This window comes from Diabrotica undecimpunctata, chromosome 7 (genome assembly GCF_040954645.1).
Source record: "Diabrotica undecimpunctata isolate CICGRU chromosome 7, icDiaUnde3, whole genome shotgun sequence".
NCBI lineage: Eukaryota > Metazoa > Arthropoda > Insecta > Coleoptera > Chrysomelidae > Diabrotica > Diabrotica undecimpunctata.
The window spans coordinates 90,673,311-90,696,340 of NC_092809.1; the positions used below are offsets into that span (position 1 = coordinate 90,673,311).

At 31.6% G+C, this 23,030-nt stretch overlaps 1 protein-coding gene across 1 annotated transcript in view; it reads left to right on the forward strand.

Moving 5' to 3' along the window:
- Positions 1–23,030, forward strand: part of LOC140445567 (D-3-phosphoglycerate dehydrogenase) — a 90,017-nt gene that overhangs the window by 55,953 nt on the left and 11,034 nt on the right. The window contains exons 3-4 of the mRNA XM_072537688.1: positions 3,279–3,498; positions 22,371–22,503. Of these exons, the coding sequence (XP_072393789.1) occupies positions 3,279–3,498; positions 22,371–22,503 (353 nt within the window). The remainder of the gene's footprint in view (positions 1–3,278; positions 3,499–22,370; positions 22,504–23,030) is intronic.

Sequence of the window (23,030 nt, forward strand, 5' to 3'; positions counted from 1 at the left end):
AATACGACTTGAATCAGAGTCAATTTTTTAAAACAGGTACAATTTATAGTTTTTGGAATAAAGTGTTTTCATATTTTTAATATTTAAACATTGAAAAAATAAATATTAGTTAGTATAGAATAATATTTGAAAATGTTTTTCAATTAGGGTAGTTGAGAAAAACATGATTAGGCTGGTAAAAATATAGTAAAATTCTAGCAGAGCACTCTTGTGTTTTCAAAAAGATTTTTTATTCACCTAGCGTCAATGTGTATCTTGTTGAATGTTTCCCATTAACTGAGGCTTAGGGGGTCAAAAATTATAAGGGTGGATCAAATTTAGTAAAAACCAGGCAAGCAATTTATATTTTCAGTTACAAGTAGAATACCGTAAAATTATAAAAATAGATTTTTTATCACCTTAAATTTTAACGTTGTAGAATTATTGACTCCTGATAGAGGGTAGTTGAAGGGTGAAAAATTACTAGGATGGTAATGTATTAGTACAAATCTAGCATAATACTGTAGTATCTCATATTTCCGAAAAGATTTGCTTTGCATTCAACCAGCGTAAATGTGTAGATGGTGGAATTGGTGAAGTTGGTTAACATTTAGTAAAAACTAACCAGAGAGTTTCTTATTTTATTTATAAATAGTATTTAGTAAAATTATAAAACAAAACTTTTTCACCTTTAATTTAAACGTAGCAGAACTATTGACTTCCACTAAGGGTTAGTCGAGGGATAAAAAATTACTAAGTTGGTAATAAATTCGTAAAAACTTAGCAAAACACTGTGGTATATCATAAATAATTTTTTTTAATTACGCTGGCTCGAATATTAAGCTAGCAGGAACGTTTCCAAATAAGATTGGTTTAGAGATGGAAACTTATCAGGGTAAAAATACTTTTTTATGTCAGTTATAAGTAGAGGATAGTGAAATTGAAAAAAAAGATTTTTTTCACGTTAAATTTTAACCTAACAGAATAATTGACTTATCACAAGGGGTAGTTTAGGTGTGAAAAATTACTAGGGTGGTAATAAATTAGTAAAAACTTAAAATTAGCAGAATACTAAGGTATTTCAAAAATACGTTTTTTTCCTATTTTGCTGGTTCAAATATTCAGCTAGTAGGAAAGTTTTCGAATAGGTTTATGGGAGCAAAATTATCAGGATGGTCAAAGTTTAGTATAAACTTAACAAAACACTTTTTTATTTCAGTTATAAGTAGTGGAGGGTAAATTTGAAAAAAAAATTTCTCCTTAAATTTTAATCTAACACAATTATTGACTTTTCACAAGGGGTAGTTAAGGGGTGAAAAATTACTAGGATGGTAATAAATTCGTAAAAACCTAGCAAAACACTGTGGTATATTATAAATATGTTTTTTTAATTCTGCTAGCTTGAACCGCAAGACAGCAGAATGGCTCCCCTTAAGGGTGGTTTATTGGTAAAACAATATTAGGGTGGTAATAAATTAGTGAAAAATGGGTGAAAAAATATGCCATCAACAAAAAGTTTGTTTTTTTGAATTCTGCCATCTTGAACCTTAAGCCAGAAGAACCGCTCCCATTAAGGGTGGTTTGGTGGTGAAAAATTATTAGGGTGGTAATAAATTAGTGAAAAATGGGTGAAAAAATATGTCATCAACAAAAAGTTTTTTTTTGAATTCTGCTAGCTTGAACCTTAAGCCAGCAGAATCGCTCCCATTAAGGGAGGTTTGGTGGTGAAAAATTATTAGAGTGGTAATAAATTAGTGAAAAATTGGTGAAAAAATATGCCATCAACAAAAAGTTTTTTTTTTGAATTCTGCTAGCTTGAACCTTAAGCCAGCAGAATCGCTCCCCTTAAGGTTGGTTTGGTGATGAAAAATTATTAGGGTGGTAATAAATTAGTGAAAAATTGGTGAAAAAATATGCCATCAACAAAAAGATTTTTTATTTTATTATTCTGCTACCGTGAACCTTAAGCCAGCAGAATCGCTCCCATTAAGGGTGGTGTGGTGGTGAAAAATTATTAGGGTGGTAATAAATTAGTGAAAAATGGGTGAAAAAATATACCATCAACAAAAAGTTTTTTTTTTGAATTCTGCTAGCTTGAATCTTAAGCCAGCAGAATCGCTCCCCTTAAGGTTGGTTTGGTGGTGAAAAATTATTAGGGTGGTAATAAATTAGTGAAAAATTGGTGAAAAAATATTACGTAGGTTAAATTGGATTCCGCTCATGTGTCCCCGCTAGCTTAAGGGTCCTCAAGCAATTTATACTTTAAGTTACAAGAAGAGTACAGTAAAATTGTAAAAATAGATTTTTTATCACCTTCAATATTAACCCAATAGAATTATTGACTTTTCATAAGGAGGAGTTGAGAGTGTGAGGGGAAATTTATTACCACACTAGTGTGGTAATAAATTCATAAAAATCTAGCAGGGCACTGTGGTATATCATAAATATTATTTTTGGAAATGTACTAGTTTAACCGTAAGCCAGCAAAATTGCTCCTCTTAAGACTAGTTTGGCGGTGAAAAATTATTAGGGTGGTAATAAATCAGTGAAAAATGGGTAAAAAATATGACATCGGCAAAAAGTTTTTTTCTGAATTCTGCTAGTTTGCACCTTAAGCCAGCAGAATCGCTCCCATTAAGGGTGGTTTGGTGGTGAAAAATTATTAGGGTAGTACTAAATTAGTGAAAAATTGGTGAAACAATATTACGTAGATTAAATTGGATTCCGCTCATTTGTCCCCGCTAGCTTAAGGGTCCTATAGAAATGCGAATAGGGTCAGATCAGCCAAAATTGAAGAAACTCACAACTAGTTTACTCTGCATAAAACAATTGTATACTATACGTGAAAGAGAAAATAGAAACAAGGTCTCTGTAAGTAGAGATCATAGGGCGAATAGTCATAATGAGATTTTTCATTCGTTGATTTCCAAAAAAAATTCCAAAAATAAAGTCTATAGAAATACTTACGTTTTTGTTTGGCCAAAATTCTACAAGTCAGAACAGAAGTTTATTTTATACTTTCAGTCTAAATAGAATCATTCCGCTTTATTTTCTACAATGACGCAGCATATTACATGGTCATACTGATATTACAGTATGTTTCCACAATGATAGATTACATACAAAAATGTGTATTAAAAGTCTAGAAAAACAATACATTGAAATATAGAAATAATCGTTAAACAACTTGTAATAAACACTTTTTTAATAACACTACATTTTGAGATACTTGCTTTAAAAAATATGTCTAAATAGCGAAACTTGTTTTATTATTTAACACAATTTTGTTTTAATTCTAGCACACCTGGTGGCAATGCCATTAGTGCTTGCGAGCTCACGTGTTCCTTAATTACAACACTGGCAAGAAATGTAGTTCCTGCAGCTGCATCTCTAAAAGCTGGTAGATGGGACAGGAAACTATATTCAGGACATGAACTGTATGGTAAAACTTTGGGAATTTTGGGACTAGGAAGAATTGGAAAAGAAGTCGCTATTAGAATGCAAGCTTGGGGAATGACGGTAAATAATATACGAAATATTTAATGTATATTTATTTTATATAATGAATATATATCGATGGGTTTTTGACAGAACATCGTAAGCGACAAGAAGCAAATTTTACAGGAATCGATTTTTTTGAATAACTACTTTCTTTTAAACTGAAATTTAATAAAAATTTTACAGTAGGTTTCTACATTCCCAAGAATTGTTTTAAATGTCAAAATTGAGAAAATGGAAAATTAATTGTATTTATTTTGTCGCTTACGATGTTCTGTCAAACAAACTTTTTGCTTAAATTGTAGCTTACGATGCACATACGATGTTTTGTCCATATCGATGGCTTTTTGACAAAACATCGTAAGCGACAATAAAGTATATTATTAATATAAGTTACCTCAAAAGTTATTCAATAATAAACAAAACCGAAAATTCAGAAATTTTATTTTATATAATACTATTAATATTAAGAAATGTGCATTTCTGTTTGTTCTTCGTCTGTTTCTGCTAAGGCATCTGGTACATCTGTTCTTGCTTTTAAAGTTTTATACTCATTTCAGAATCTTTCGGGAATTACACGATTTTCGCAGAGCTTTTTAAGATTATCATATGTTTTATCCGAGATACTTAAAGGGGATGGATATATAATTTTGACCTCTTGCGTTGTATTTCTTGATCTGCCTAAAAAATGTAGTAACAATAGTATTACAAGTTAAAAATAATCACTTTATAAGTCTTACCTTTGGCTATTGGTTTGCTAGAAATCGGCAGAATTACGCATCAGCGGAATCGCAATACGAATATCTTATTTTTATAAAGTCTTCCTCTTCCTTTAAATATGCTACTATTATTTTGCTAATTTGGAAGGCGGGACCATCACTTTTCTTATTAACACTTTTAGGTAAATTATGCGATGCCCTTGTCTTCCAACCTTCAAATCCTAAATGTTTCATAACAATGACCTTGAATGTTCTTGGGCGAATTCTTGCATTGGTAATTAATGTTGGCCATTCGGAAGGTGCCCATACAATACGTTTGCAAATGAATCGTTCTATAGAAGCATGCACTGAGTCTACAAACATATAAGTGTGGCCAGGAAGAAGGAATGTTATTTTAATGTTACATATATTTTTGATGATCTTAAGAATGTATGCAACATGCATAACATGGCTCTATTTTTATTTTGACCAGCACAACTGTCACAATACAAAGCCTCTGTTTTGATATATTTCCTCTCATTAATTTCTTTTGAGTATTTAAAAATAACTGTACTTATTTCATTACAACCACGATTACCATCTGTTTCACCCCAGAGGTAGCAAAAAGCGTCTTTGCTTCCACTTTCATATACAGTTTTGTTGTACATGGCATATTTACGAGAATAATACAAAAGTAAGTTGTCTCCGTAAGGGCTGTTTAAAACTTTTTGAAGATCAAAACTAACATATAAACTAATATCTTGCTTTGAAAGTTTTTGATCTGAAAAAAATTGTGATTTGCATTCATCTTTATCTTTCACATGGTTGTCATGTTTTGCTATTTTTTTTGCTGTAAACGTATCCTTTTTTGACTCATGCTACATATTTGTCCTTCTTTGGTAAATGAAAACCAATATTAAAATCCTTATGAAAAATGTCATGAAATACTTTTAAAGAAACAGTTTTTCTTTGTAGATTACGGTTTTCTTGCTGATCCTTTACGAAAATTCTATATAAAAAAGATACATTTCTTAACTCAGTAGGCAAATATTTTCTAGGTGTACTTGCTCTGCAGTAATGAGAGGTTACTACTGGTAACTGCTTTATAAATTCGTAAACATAATTTTTATCTAGAGCTTTAGTTTTGTGAGCAGGATCATGTCTGCCTCTTTCTTGCTTTTTAGCAAATGTTTCGGCAATTGCATTATCTTTGGTGTATCTTAATGTCATTTGGGATATGCACAATGTTTTTAAAAGGAATTGTTGGCATACTTCAACTTTTGTTCCATCCCATTCAATAAAATATTTAAATTTTCGATTTCTTCTTTATTCAGTGCCTGTTCGCCTTCTTTTAATTGATTTTTCTTTCATACACAGTAAAAGATAATCTCTTTGTTTTTGATAGCTACCCAACCCCCAGTAACATTCAAAGATCTCATGACGTTGTTGTTCAGTGAAATTTTTGGCACATGAGTTTTGACAAGCTTTGGTTTTGCTTGGGTTTTCCTGAACAGATTTTGTGGCAGACTGTGGCAAACACCTTTTTAGCAGACTTGACATGTTTTGTATTGTTATTTTTTTGCTTTTTTACACCAGCATTGCCTACCTTGTCTAAAAATTTATCAGAAATGTCGTGATCGGAATCAAAGCTTGAAAAGAAAAAATCAGAATCCTTGTTTTCTTGAAAATAATAATCGGAGTCAAACCTTTTAATTTTTTTTGATTTCTGGGAATTATTGGCAAAAGCCAGAGATGTTTCCGAATCAGAACTCGAATAATTTACCAAACGTCTTTGTTTAAATCAATTTGATTCAACTGGTAAATATCATATTTTTCAGATAGGGAATTATCATAATCATCTTTATCAGATTGTATTTCAGAAACGATGGCGTTAATACTATCCTCTACAAGAATAATCGGAATGTTAGCAATGTCAACCAACTCTTCTAAATCCAATGGATTACTAGGAGTATATGTGTTATCAAGATGATTAGAAATATTTAAAACAGGGCAATTAGTCTCGATATTTTCAGCAATGGCCGAATTATCATTGTTTTCTAAAGCTTTTGCAACACTGTTCTTTTCAGCATTCTCCAATGTCATTAGGATTTTATAACCTCTTGAAGAATAAGCCATACTTAACCTACAAAAGTGTTGTACAATAACAATCAATAAAATAATAATTATTAAGCATTTAACCCACCAGAATAATAAAAAATGGCACAGAAATAATCTTGTAAATAACCACCATAACAATCATAACGATTAATTTGTAAAGTTTTATGTTGATACACTTTATACACGTGGTTATTACCTACTACTAACCGTTTTAATTTCGGCGAGAACTATTATCAGCAATCCAGAGGCGGGTATCGTAAACGCCTTCCACTCCATCGTATCCGACACGAATTCATGTCGCATAAGATGTTTTGTAGGGATCGACTGGTGCTTACGATAATTTTCGGTTACAATTTCTTAGGACGGCTTATCGAATAGGCGCTTACGATACAAAATAAAACATTATTGTGCTACATCAAGTACATTTAGCTTACGATGTTTTATGAGGACTGATATAGAACAACCCCAACAATCGTATGAGACCAAAAAAGCATTTTATACTTTATTGTCGCTTACGATGTTCTGTTAAAAACCCATCGATATGTAAATAATAAATGAAGAGGAATATTGACATCTCGACAACCTGTCATTTTATTATACTTATTTCGCTATTTTTAGCTCATCAGATAGAACTTGCTGGTAAAGACAAAATAAAGAAATCCCTTCGTATATTGATAATTAATTCAAAATTATCTTTATTACTATCAGATTAGTAGAACTCTTCTTCCTCTAAACATCAAAACCATCTTCACTACCCACTCCAAGTTGTCCAATCTTGTCAGATCCGTAAAAGACCAAATACCTAATGAAGACCATGGTGTCTACGAGATACCTTGTTCTAGTTGCCCACGTACATACATCGGACAGACAAACCCACGAATCCATAACCGTATTCACGAACATTCTATATCTGTCAAACATTCCGATACTACTTTAGCCCTAGTCCAACATCATATTCAAACAGGCCACGAAATAGATTTCGAAAAAGCAAAAACCATCGCCCCCATCCGCTCCTTAAAATCAAGAATCATTCATAAAGCTATCGAAATCGAAAAACGGCCTAACAGCTTAAATCGCGAGATGACGCGAAACTATTGCCGGCAACATGGCGACCCCTGCTTCAGCGACCTCCCGCCCACACCACTCAAGCCACGTCAGTTCAGACCACATCAGCTCACACCGTTCCCGCGCATACAGCGAGTATAAAAGCAGCCACACAGGGTAAGACCGGTTGTCACTCGACACCGAGGAGTAGGCAGATTGAGACCTCAGTGCCGAGAGACAGTTCTTGTATTTATACAGAACACGACACTGGTACGTCTCGAGTGAGAGGAGTAGGCAGATTGAGACCCCGAACTCGAACGGAACCGTATCACTATGGGTGCCGAAACGCCGAGTAATAAATTCTCAACGCGGTTCTTCCCGAGAACTAAGTAATTTTCATATATATATATATATATATATATATATATATATATATATATATATATATATATATATATATACATACATACATACACTCGCGATCATAAAATCCGGTAGCCTTGAAAATTTTAAGTTTCTTGGATATTTTTGCCTCTAGTGCAGTACTAACCTTTTTTTTTGGCTAATGTATTTTTTATTTGTCATCAATGTTTGTTTTGAAAGAAAAAAAAATGGTTTTTTATTGTTTTTATTGAAAAAAACAGAAAACAAATCAAATTGTTGATAAAACAGACATACGAAAAAAAAATGGAAAATACAGAAAGGGGTAAAAAATCAGTGAAATTTCAATGACCAATATCGTGTATTGCCTCTCCTTGCTCTAATAACCTCTTGCAGACGACGGGGCATACTCTCAATTTTTCTCCGGATTACATGTTGTGGTATGTTATTCCACTCTCTCACTAACAGATCCTTAAGCTTCTGTACTTTGTTAGGAGGAGGGGCATGGGTTTGAATACGTTTTTTCAAATCGTCCCAGAGATGTTCGATGTGATTCAGGTCCGGAGACCTAGCTGGCCAGGGTACCCTCGTAATTCCAACTTCGTCCAAGAATTACGTACTGATCCTGGCAACGTGCGGTCGCACGTTGTCCTGCATAAAAACGGCGTTTTCTCCAAGCCCTGCCATGTTGGGCATAACATGTTCTTCCGGAATCTCCGTAATGTACCTTCGTGCAGTTAGGGACCCATTTTCGATGAAGGGTAATTATGTGTGGAAGTCGGAAGATATACCTCCCCAAGCCATGACCGAGCCTCCACCAAATGGCATTCTTGGAGCAATGCAAGCTTGTGAAAATCGTTCACCGGTTCTCCTTCAAACTCTTACACGTCCATCGGATCCAGTTAGACAGAAACGGGATTCATCTGAGAATAACACTTGGCTACAATCGTTAATTCCCCAATGCGCGTATTGTCGAGCAAAAGCTAGTCGTGCAAATCGAGGCACCCGGCGAAGTGGCGGTCCTCTAGCCATTACCCGAGAAGATAGTCAAGAACAAAGTCTTCTTCTGACTGTTGCAACACTAAAATTGCGATTTCGTACTTCCTCTAGACGATTTTGATGCATAACCGCAGTTGAGGTCCGGTTTCGTAAAGCCTGAAACACAAGGAAACGGTCATCTAGTGCCTTGGTCGTTTTTCTTCGTCCAGAGCCAGGTCACCTGGTTAGCAAACTTGCCTCCTGAAAGCGTTGAAGCACTCGTTGAACCGTAGAAAGGCTAACGCCAACAGTTCTTGCGACTTGTCGTTGAGTGTGACCGTCTTCCACAAGTGCAACAATTAGTGCCAATAATGGCACTAATAAACACTAATATTGGCAATAATAAACGTTTGTCCGTTGCATTTAAACAGAAAGACGAAGTACAAACGAGACATTTAAAACAAGCGGAGTTACAGGTAGCGTTCATTTTGGGAAGTGTGCATTTACCGCGAAATCGGCACTATTGGAATTCTTTGTTACAAAGGAAACCGCAACAATTCTCAGAAACATGCATTAGTTTGTATTTGTGTTATTATTTTTTTACGATAAAGCTCGTTAAAAATGAAATATCGGTGATTTTCAAGGTGACCCGGATTTTATGATCGCGAGTGTATATATTATATATATTTATATATATATATATATATATATATATATATATATATATATATATATATATTATATATATATATATTATATATATATATATATATATATATATATATATATATATATATATATATATATATATATTTATATATATATATATATATATATGTATATATATATATATATATATATATATATATACATATATATATATATATATATATATATATATATATGTGTATATATATATATATATATATATATATATATATATATATATATAAGTTATCGACCCATAAATTACGAACTAAGCTTTAATGAGGTAATGACCCAAGTCCAGTGAACTGAAGAACGCTGATTAAGACAACATACGTTCCGAATGTTATACTTTTAATATTATATTTCTTTCTGTATAAAAAATCATATTGTTAGTTAGTCTAGATTCTGCTTTTATCGTAGTAAAACCTATTGTTACTATTTTGTGTTAAATAAATATTTTTTAAAAATATAGTTTTGGAAAACTCAAATATATTTGGCGCAGTCAGATTGGATGGTCAAACGGGCGTTAATGAATATAACTCTCGGTTCGTTTCTACGATTTTTTGACCATTTGAACCATATTCGCGAAGTGAATTCCAGTTGGGCGAATTGAGTAACCTGACGAGAAGATTCGTACTTCTATACCGGAGGGACTTTCAAGTGAATATTGTGAGTGTCTCTAGATCCAGTTCCAAAGCAAGGTATTCCATGGACAAGATCGCTACATTACTGTAAGTGAATTAATGTCATATAGAGAGCCTAATTTAACACTAGATACTGATTATTCAGAGAGTAGTAACTCAGATACAGATTCTGACTCAATTTTAACTAATTTACATTTTAATAGTAATAATAAAATAATTTCAGAAATATTAAAATTAAATAATAAATTTAAAATGGCAGTTCCACAATTAAAGAAAGAATACTTAGATATGATTCCAGATTTTGATGGAAATCATACATTACTTCCTAGATTTTTAGAAATTTGCGAAAAACTTGTAAATAAATTTTATAATGCTGCGGATGTAAATGATTTTCAAAATGAATATTTGATGTCAAGTATAATAGCAAAAATAAAAGGCGAAGCCGCAATTAATATTTCTTCTTGTATTCTTAGAACTTGGCAGGATTTAAAAGATGCTTTGATAAATTCGTATTCAGATAAAAGAGATATTTATACTTTAAGCATAGAAATTTCAGATTTAAAACAAGGCAATGAATCCCCATTCGATTTTTATAACCGAATTCAACACCTATTAAATCATCAAATATCTGTTTTGTCTACAAAAACTGAACATATGGTTGAGATTAATATTCTCGGTAGCTTTTTCCGAAATTTAGCATTAAGAGTACTGTTACGTGGGTTAAAAGAACCTCTTGGAACCCTAATGCGTACAAAGAATCCTCCAGATTTAAATTCTGCATTAGGCATTCTGACAAACGATTTTCAAATATATCTCGAACAAAATAATTCTTCTCACAGTAAAAATCCCAAACTTTATCAAAATAATAATTATTCATCTAGGCCAAAATCCAATTTCCGACAAAACCAACAACTAATACATCAACCTCAAATTCAATACACACAAAGGAATCAATTTTCAACACAGAAAAACCCTATACATCCTCCGAATTCTCAATATATGAGACAATCTTCTTTCCAAAATAATCCTAGTACAAGCAAAAATTCAAATTTTAATGGAAACAATGATGCTTTCAAGCCAAATCCGAATAGAAAATTCCCAAACCCTACTCCAATGAGTACAACAACTAATAATACGTACAGACCAACGCAAAACTTCCAAAATAGGACTCATTTCCGTAACCCCAATAATTTTGAAAGCCAAAATAAAAATATTATCGCGGAAGAACTTTATAATATAGATAATATAGATTGTCCTGAAAGTTCATCCCAAGACCATTTTTTAGAGGAGCTAGCCTCGGAAGAAAACCACAGCATGTAGAATTATTAAACCTAACTAACAAAGAATGCGAATTGCCGTACATAATTTTCCCTGAACATAATTTAAAAGTTTTAATAGATACCGGGAGCACTAAATCTTTTATTACACCAAAAATAGGTGACAAATATTTTAAAAATTCAATATACAAAAAACCATTTCAAATTTCTACTGCTCTTGGAACAACCAAGGAAAATTTCTGTACCGTAATTCCTTCTTCGTCTATATTTAGGCATAAAAAGCCGCTAAAATTAAATTATCATATATTTAAGTTTCACGATTATTTCGATTGCTTATTAGGATTAGATAATTTAAAATTATTACAAGCAAATATTGATTTAGTAAATAATTTACTAAAAACACCTACTTGCTCAATTAAAATTTTCTATTATAGACCGGTCGCTGGCAGCACGAATTGTATAGTAGTGTCTCCACGTTCCGAACAAGTAATTAGGTTAAACATAAAAAATATAGAAAATGGTGACGTAATTGTACCTTATACAAAATTAGGAAAATTAGAAATTCCCCAATGTATTACAAGAGTTGTTAATAATGAAGCCCTATGCACTATTACGAACTCATCAGAGTCCCATTTTAAAGTTGATTTAAGTTTACCAATAGAAGTTGAAAAGTTCGATGAATACGAACAAATAAATCATCCCAATCTTAATTCTATATATACCGAAAAATTTAAATTTGATATTTCGAAAATCCGTACCGAACATATGAATACCGAAGAGCGGAATTCCATTTTAAAACTAATAAGAGAATATTCGGACATTTTTCATATTGAGGGCAACCAATTGTCTTTCACTAATAAAATAAAACATAATATAAAAACTTCTAACGAGATTCCAATATATTCTAAATCATACAGATATCCGGAAATATATCGTAAAGAAGTCCAAAATCAAATTCAAGGCATGTTAGACCAAAATATCATCAGACCGTCTAATTCTCCATGGTCCTCACCGATTTGGGTGGTTCCTAAAAAACTCGATGCCTCCAACAAACCTAAATTTCGCGTTGTAGTTGACTACCGACGTTTAAATGCTATCACTTTAGGAGATAGATATCCACTTCCAAATATTACTGATCTCTTGGACAAATTAGGGCGTTGTCAGTACTTTACCACGCTAGACTTAGCATCTGGGTTTCACCAGATAGAAATGGCAGAAGAAGACATCCCAAAAACCGCTTTCAACACCGAAAACGGGCATTATGAATTTTTAAGGATGCCATTTGGCCTTAGAAATGCCCCAGCTACATTCCAGAGGGTAATGGATAACATTTTGAGAGGCATACAAAACGAAAAATGCCTTGTCTACCTAGATGATATTATAATATTCAGCACTAGCCTCCAAGAACATCTCATAAATTTAAGAGAAGTATTTCAGAGACTACGTGAATTCAACTTTAAGATACAGATGGACAAATCTGAATTTTTAAAAAAAGAAGTGGCCTACTTAGGTCATATTGTCACTCCAGACGGAGTAAAGCCAAACCCAGAAAAAATAAAGGCTATAAAACACTTCCCAATACCTGCTACAACGAAACAATTAAAAGGATTCCTAGGACTATTGGGATATTATCGGAAATTTATTAAAGATTTTTCAAAAATTACAAAACCCTTAACAATGCGACTGAAGAAGAATAACGAAATAAATATTAAAGACGCAGATTATGTTGAATGCTTTAATATTTGTAAAGATCTTCTTACAAATGAACCTATTTTACAGTACCCTGACTTTACGAAACCATTTAATCTGACAACAGATGCGAGTAACTTTGCAATAGGTGCAGTTTTAAGTCAAGGAAAAATAGGTTCTGATCTACCAATTGCTTATGCGAGTAGAACATTGAATGATTCAGAAATAAACTACTCTACGATCGAAAAGGAACTTCTCGCTATAGTTTGGGCTGTTAAATATTTCCGCCCATACATTTTTGGTCGTCGTGTGACTCTCGTGACAGATCACAAGCCTCTTCAATGGCTATTTTCGTTAAAAGATCCTAGCTCAAAATTAGTTCGCTGGAGACTAAAACTCGAAGAGTATGACTATGAGATTGTTTATAAAAAAGGTGCTCTGAACACAAATAGTGATTGTCTATCAAGAATACGATTAAATGCAAATGAAACTCAAGACATAGAACCCGAAACACCTCCAAATTTCTTCGACTATATAGAAAATTTTGATGAAACATTATTAGGAACCCCAAATAATGGAGATTCAGAGTCTTTGATTGTTGAACCCGATGAAATAATAAATGACCAAGATGCCAATGATGAAGATTCCCATGATAGCGACGGTGTTACAATCCATACAAACAAAGAAAATCCGATTACAGGTATACCTATATCAGAAAGCTCGGTAAACACTGGAATGAATCAAATTATCATTTCTCAAGTTAATTACGAACCAGCAGCACCATCTATTATAAAACTTTATGATAAAAAACAAAGAATTCTTGTACAATTCTCAAAAAATAACACTGAACGCGACATAGTTAAATTTGTAAAAGAATATATAGCACCTAAAGTTAAATATCATTTGTACTTCGAAGATCCTATATATGAAATATTTAGTAACGTCATACAAAAATATTTCAAATCTTCGCAATTATCTCTTATTAAATGCACCAAGAAGCTAATTGATATCCCACCAAATGAAATTGAGGAAATAATAAAAAATTATCACGAAGGAAAACAAAACCACAGAGGATTAGATGAAACAGAAAGTAGAATAAAGGCTTTATATTATTGGCCGAATCAAAGAGCATCTATCCAAACCTTCATAAATGATTGTGAAATTTGCCAATTAACAAAGTACGACAGGAAACCTGTCAAACCCATGTTCAATATAACACCTACTGCAACTAAACCCTTCCAAATTGTACACCTAGATTCGATTACGTTGGAAAATACAAAATTTTTAACTATAATAGATTCTTTTTCTAAATATGGTCAACTATACAAAATAAATTCAGCTCAAGGCATTGAAGTAGCGAATGCATTAATCCGATATTTTACTCATCACTGCATACCAGAACAAATAATATCTGATAATGGAACCGAATTAAAAAATTCAGTTGTCAAAGAACTGTTAGAGTTACACAAGGTAAAAGTACATTTTATAAGCTCTCAACATCCAGAGTCTAATGGAATTGCCGAGAGATTTCATTCTACGATCATTGAACACGTTAGATTACTAAATAATCAAAAAGAATATAAAAATGACCATATTGAACATAAAATAAATTATGCCTTACTAGCCTATAATAATAGCATCCATTCAGTAACAAAAATGAAACCATACGAGCTGATTACGGGACATATAGATAATAATTCTCCTTTTGATATCAATATCGAGCAACAAGTTTTAAATAATTATATTTCAAACCATAAAGAAAAGATGAAAATACTTTATTCTAATATCAATAAATCTTTACAAAACGTAAAAGAAAAAGTAATCTCAAAAGCTAACGAAAAACGAGAAGAATTGCCTGAAATAATCCCCACTAAAATATTTGTGCGTAACAGACAATTCCAAGGTAAAACAAAAAATAAATACAATGCTGAAGAAATAAGCAAAATTAATAAAAAAAGGAAAACCGCGAAAATAGTTACTCGACATAAAAATACTGCCGAAAATATCCACTTTTCTAACGTCAAACGACCTAAAAGAAAACCTTACAAATTTTCAGGTTCCTCGCAATCGGATGTGCAGCAATCCAAATAAAAGATGTTACCCATAATCTAGGCATACTACCAATCAAATTGGGACCTGCAAAACTTCAAAAATCTAGCCACACATTTGTCCATTATTACAATTTAAATCCGCTTTTAGAAGAATATGATAGCTTAAATATACAATATGATCACTTGAAAAATAATCTTTCTAATTGTAAATTTTTTAATAACGAAACAAAAAATTATGTTAATCTAGCACAGTACGTCAAAAATAACATTGAGGAACAATTTGAAAATCTAAACATACATACAAAATTGCAAAGAAATAAAAGAGGTATAATCAATGGGTTCGGTTCAATTATTAAAGCTGTAACAGGAAATTTAGATGCCGAAGATGGCGAAAAAATTAACTCAATACTAGAACACTTAAAGACGAATGAAGCAAACTTGCAAAGCCAAATCAATAACCAGTATTCGCTAAGTCACGAAATTATCAATAATTTTAATGAAACAATTCAAAACATACAAGAAAATGAAATTAATTTAAAATCAAAAATTTTGGCAATAGAAAATATAGTAGACTTCCAAACAAATCTTGAAAACGTCAACTATTTAAAAGACATGTTTAACGAAATTATAATAACATACAACCTAATACTCAATACAATGGAAAATGTCCAAAATTCTATTACATTTTGTAAACTAAAAACATTACATCCTAGCATTATTAAGTCCAGTGAATTATATAATGAACTCCAAAAAATTTCATCACATTATAAAACACAACTACCCTTTGAAGTAAAATATGAAAACATTTTAGATTTCGAAGCTATTTTACAAATAACATGTAAAATAGAAAAGAACCAAATACAATATTTTCTTTCAATTCCTATTAATTATGAATCTAATTTCGACCTTTATAAATTATTACCAATCCCAACTAAAAGTAAGTCAGAATTTGTTATCATGTTACCAAACTCAAGATATTTATTAAAAAACGAAAAAATAACAATTCCTCTAAATGACATTTGTACTTATGGTAAGATCTTTCAATGTCCTGGTTATCTCCAAATCAACCACGAGCACTCATGTGAAGATGAAATTCTATTTCATGGCATCTCCACACACTGCCAATACTTAAAAGCGAAAATTCCATTAAACCATATCGAAATTATCCCAGAAATTAACCAATATTTAGCTGTCTTTCCTAAAGAAGAAAAAATACTCATTAAATGTGCAGAAGAGACGCAAATAAAAATCCTAAACGGAATTTATCTCATAGAGAACACACCATGTAAAATTATATTCCAGAATAAAGAGTTAACCTTTCAAGATGTCACATCAGGACAACCAATGATGATAAACGTACCACAATTAAATCTCGACATTCTTAAAATAGCACCAATGGAAATAACGTTAAATTCATTAAAACTTAAAGATATTCCAAATCATGAATTAAGACCCATATTACAAACTACGCCTGTGTATCACATTCCAAGTATTTGGACATCTCTATTGTACATTGGAATAATTATAACAATTATTGTTATATTCAAAAAGAAAATAGCGAAAACAAAGAAAAACAATTCTACAAAGAAGGAAGAAGAAGGGCCAACAATCGAACTTCCACAACAGGCTTCGTTCTAGGAGAGGAGGAGTTATCGACCCATAAATTACGAACTAAGCTTTAATGAGGTAATGACCCAAGTCCAGTGAACTGAAGAACGCTGATTAAGACAACATACGTTCCGAATGTTATACTTTTAATATTATATTTCTTTCTGTATAAAAAATCATATTGTTAGTTAGTCTAGATTCTGCTTTTATCGTAGTAAAACCTATTGTTACTATTTTGTGTTAAATAAATATTTTTTAAAAATATAGTTTTGGAAAACTCAAATATATTTTATATATATGTATATATATATATATATATATATATATATATATATATATATATATATATGTATATATATGTATATGAACGTTCTGTGGAAAACTATTAAAGAACAAATGAACAATGTAACGGAAAAACATCTAAAAGTAACACCTAGAAATAACAAACAGGAATGGATGACAGAAGAGATTTTACAATTAATGAACAAACGAAGAGAATCTAAAGGAAAAAATGACAATAACGGAGAATACAAAAGACTAAATAGAATAATTCGAAAAAAAAATAACCGAAGCAAAGGAGAAATGGCTGGAAACAAAATGCGTGGAAATAGAAGAACTACAACAAAGGCACGATTTTTTTAATTTACATAAAAAGGTAAAAGAGTTTACATCGACTACCAAGAGAACGACTTTTCACACCATGCTGAACACGGATGGCAAACTGTTAGAATCAACGGAAGATAAACTGAAAGAATGGGAAAACTATATTAAAATTCTTTTTCACGACATACGAGAAGAACCAAGATTGGAAAATAACAACAAAGGGCCAACAATTCTGAAATCTGAAATCATAAATGCAATTAATCATCTTAAAACAAATAAAAGCCCAGGTACAGAAGGAATATACCCAGAAACGTTAAAATTAATCATCGAAGAAAATATCGAAATATTTGTCCTTTTATTCAATCGCATTTATGATACAGGTAAAATACCCCAAGATTGGCTGTAGTCAATATTCATCCCACTACCAAAAAAGTCAAACCCACAACACTGCAATGAGTTCCGTCTGATAAGCCTTATGAGTCATGCGGTAAAAGTCCTACTAAAAATCGTACATAATCGTATCTATAGAAAGTGCGAAACAATCATCGGAGACGATCAGTTTGGATTCAGAGCCGGCATGGGAACGAGAGAAGCCCTGTTCAGTTTACTAGTTCTCGCCCAAAAATGCTACGACCAACAGAAAGATATATTTATATGCTTTATAGACTTCGAAAAAGCATTTGATAGAGTAAGACACGACCTACTATTAGAACGTTTGCAAGAAGTCGGTTTAGATGGAAAAGACATCAAATTCTTAAAAAACTTGTACTGGAACGAAAACGCCAGAGTTAGGATCGAAGGTTCCACATCCGCAGAATTAGAAATTAGGAGGGGAGTTAGACAAGGATGTGTTCTGTCGCCTCTGCTGTTTAATCTTTACTCCGAGTTTCTATTTAAAGAAGCATTGGAGGATTCCAAGGATGGAGTCAAGGTGAATGGCGTAAATATCAACAGTATCAGATACGCCGATGATACAGTGTTAATTGCGGATTCCGACTTAGGTCTACAACGACTCATCGACAAGACCAACTCGACCTGTGAGCAATTTGTTATGAAAATAAACATTAAAAAAACCAAAGTGATGTCAATCCGAAAAAACCAAAACGTACCTCAACCTTGCACAATAAATGGGCACATTTTAGAACAGGTCAATAGATTTAAGTACCTGGGATGTTGGATCAATAGCAGCCTAAATCCTGATCTAGAAATAAGATCGAGAATAGAACAGGCCAGAAAATCTTTCGAAAAAATAAAAAAACTTTTGTGATTCTCGAATAAAACTCGAAATTCGACTACGTTTATCAAAATGCTACATCTGGTCGACTCTTCTATATGCAGTTGAAACGTGGACCCTTAAAACATCAACCGTAAATAAATTGGAGGCCTTTGAAATGTGGATCTACCGGAGAATACTCAAAATTTCATAGACATCGCATACCTCAAACGAAGAAGTGCTGCATAGAATAGGCAAGGAAAGAAACTTTTTAACACAGTAAAAGTTAGAAAAACATCATACCTAGGCCACATACTGAGAAATAATAAGTACCAATATGCCCAATAGTGAAAGGAAAAATCGAGGGAAAGAGAGGCCTAGGAAGGAAAAGACTATCGTGGCTCAGAAACATCCGACAATGGACAGGGCTAAATTTTGAACAGCTAATAAGAACAGCTGAAGATAGAGAAGAGTTTAAAATTGTAGTAGCCAACCTCCATTGAGGAGAGGGCACTTTAAGAAGAAGAAGATATATATGTATATATATATATATATATATATATATATATGTATATATAATATATGTATATATATATATATATATATATATATATATATATATATATATATATATATTGATATGATTGGTGTTTAAAGAAAATAATTTATAAGTTATATACTAGATAATTTTAGATATAACAAGTATTTGGTTATTTTAAGAAGTTATATACTAGAGAATTTAATAAAAATATATTTATGTGAGGGCATTTTTAAGAAATTAGCATATAAAAAGTATTTTTTTAGTAATTATGATGTTTAGTAATTATGATATATTTAAGTGAGCCATGTGACTAGGCAACCAGATATACATACTCTGAAGTGACGTTTAAGAATAATTACGAATATATAAGAGGGGTTATAATGATAATATGTTGTTTAAAATGTGTAATTTATTAAATTAAAATGTTTAATTTATATAAGTTACTGATTTAAATGTATACTCTGATCTGAAAAGCCTAAATGCCAACAAAATTCTCGATAGATAAGTAAGGAATTCTCTAGATCACCGGAGATGGCTTTGTTTGCGAAATGGTTTGTTCCAGAAAATTCAGACATGTATTTAATAGAACAAATGGAACATGATTTCTTACCAGATGGTTCTGGAACATCCAAAAAGATATAAATACCCGGTGATTTGGATTCAAGCAGTCAGAAAGTTTAAGTCAAGCATTCAGAAAGTTTAAGTCAAGCAGTCAGAAAGTTTAGTAAGAAGAATTCAAATCAGTTATCAGTTATGAGTTACAGTTACTATGATTGCCAGTTTTTTAGTATGAAAGTTAGTTAGAGTCAGTCAATCAGTTATAATTGTTCAATATAGTGACTTAAATCAAAAGTAAGAAACAGTATAAAGAAAATATTGAAGATTAAAAATTATCTTATGTATAAATGATGATAATGGAAGAAGTATTAATTGAATATTAAAATTAAATAATATATTTGGTGATTGGATATTGGTATATAGAAAAGAAGAATAAATATAAATGCTGTTTGCTGGTTTGCTTGGTGGTTTATAAATGCTGTGAAGAAAAATATCTTAAATTGGTGGAAGCTGATAATTGGAAAAAGTAATTTCACAAAAACAGGGATAACCGAAGCTGAGAAGAAGACATTTGAGTGGTGATTATAATCTATATAGTGGAAAACAGTTCATTTAGGCATTCAGTGACAGAAAGGTACAAAATTTTGTTAATATAATTTAGTTAGTGTCATAACAATTTCAATTTTGAAGATATTTTGTTTAAATTTTACATTGTCTATAGAATTTAATTAGTTTCATAAGAATTTCAATCTAAAGATAGTTTATTTTAAATTTACATTGGCTAGGTTAGATATATATGTGTGTTTCATAATAGATATAATAAAGATAATTTAAAAAAGTACTTACAAACTAATTCTTTGAGAACCGCGATAAAAACCCTATATATTATATTATTAAAAATACTCATTGCTCATCATTCAAACAAACAATACATCATAACAATATATATATATATATATATATATATATATATATATATATATATATATATATATATATATATATATATATATATATATATATGTATATTGCAATAAAGTTATGCATAAAAACTACTCGGTTTTTTTTCCAGTTAACCTATAAAGACTTTTTATAATTGTTCAGTTTTTAATATTTATAATTTCGAGACTTTTAATATTTTTAATTAAAATCCACGAGGAAACTAAGTTCCTGTAGCTGGCTGTATACCATGTATCACAAAAAAAATATTAAAATCCTTTATAAAAGGTATATGTTAAAAACATATACCTTTTATAAAGGATTTTAATAAATTTTTAATTAAATTAAATCATTTTGAATTTTTCTTGTTTCGACATTGAGTCGAATCGAATTGTTTTTTGGTTTATATGTAAATATTTATACTTGAATAACAAAAAAAGGTAAACACGTACAGATGTTTATCAAAGTTCGTTAATTTTTTACATATCGACTTATCTAACAGAACCATTCAGTTTTTGTGAATTTACAGTGTCGGTTAATTTTGGTGTTGGTTGATTGATCCCGTTTGAATTAGCTGAATAAGAAGACACTTTTTATTGCTCAAAATATCTGGGGGGCCTAGAATTCGTCGGGTGTCTCAGCCAAGTGATTTTTAGAGGGGTTCAATTGTAGAGTTTGCGTAAAGTAGTTCTATCGATAAGAAAATTTTCTAGAAAGACCAACACATTCTTACGCAGTATACTGCAGTGAGGTTACTGAGCCAGGGTTTCTGGACGTCACAAAGGGACCACAGAGCGACAAAAACGCCAATTAAGACTTCTGGCGTTAAGAGACTAATTCAGTAACACTTAAGCGATCGCAAATCAGTGGTTCGAAGAACACGGAAGGATGGTTGGTATGCGTACGGTATATCGCCGAATACAACACTTTCGTCTTTTTTCTTATCGTTCACATTGGGTGCTACCTCTCACAGCTGAACATCGACGTGGACGTTTGCTCTGGTGTAGTGAAAGAATTCTATGAGACCGGGAATGGAATCATGTGATCTTTTATTAATGAATCCTGCTTTTGTCTGTGGATGCATGATGGTTGCGCAAGAGTGAGAAGGCGACTTGTTGAAAAACGTGACCTAAAATTTGACAGAGCGGCATGGTTACCACATAGTGGGACTTATGGTATCGGGTGCTATTGCTTATGGTAGCAGATCACCACTTATTTACATCAGAGGTAATATGCCAGCCTGACGATATATTGAGGAAGTAGTGGAGCCTGATTTTATTCCATACATAAACATCATCAAAACCCCTATATTTTAACAAGACAATGCCAGACCGCATATTGCGAGAGAATTGTTAGTCTTCATGGATCAGCACCTCATTAATCACTTACCTTGGCTTCCACGATCGCCTGATCTGTCTCCAATTAAACATGTCTGGGACATAATAGGTCGTAGGCTCTTGAATTTGCAACAACTTTCGTATACTGTAGCAGCTCTTATTCAAGAATGTACAAAATATCAGAAACCTGATATTTTGTACATGGTATTTCTCCATATATGTTTGAAATGATGATCTTCAATTCTTTAATGTTTAATTATATTTATATCCATAAATTGTTTAACTTATATCCGATATCCATTTTCTCTACTAAAATGGATAAAAATACTAGGGAGAATTAGAAATGAAAACAATATTTGGCACTAAAACAGAAATATGTTTTTTTAATTTTAACGGATAAAAATAAGTTACTTAATAAAATAAGTTTACTTAATAAACAATATTACTTTATGATCATGACATGATTTTAAATATAATTAAGATATATTATTTCTTTTTAATTCTAGACAATAGGATATGATCCCATTGTACCAGCACTAGAAGCCAAGAAATTTAATGTGGAGGCTTTGGAACTGGAACAAATTTGGCCTCGAGTAGATTATATTACCGTTCATACTCCTCTTATTCCAGAAACTAGAAGTAAGTTAAAGTAATTATAATTAATTTAGGGCAGTAAAGAAAAGAAAAAAGCTTAAAACGCCTAAACAGATTTTTGAAGGTTCTAAAAGTTATATGAGGGATAGCTAATGGCAAATCATTGATGACTTAGAGCTGATTTTGTTTTTTAAACAATCATAAAAAGTGAAAAAATCTTTTTTTGTATATATTTTATAGAAAAATGGTTCAAATAAAAGTTTTAGATTTTAAAAAGTTTTTTAATTTGCGAGTTTTTAAACTCACACGTAAACATAAATACATAAACAATTATTCCAGACAGTTGCAAAAAACCCTTCTTTTTGTAGTAATTTATAAATGTTAATAACTTTAGAAATCCTAAGATTTCCTACTAAACGAAAATAAATTCAAATTTTTACCACTGCTCTTTCTATAAATTACAAAACAGACTTAAAAGCAAAGGGAATCAAAAATTTGCATTCCACATGTCGTTCATCACGACAAAAATTCTTAGTGAAGTGAACAAACACAGTTGGTTAAATAACCGTTCT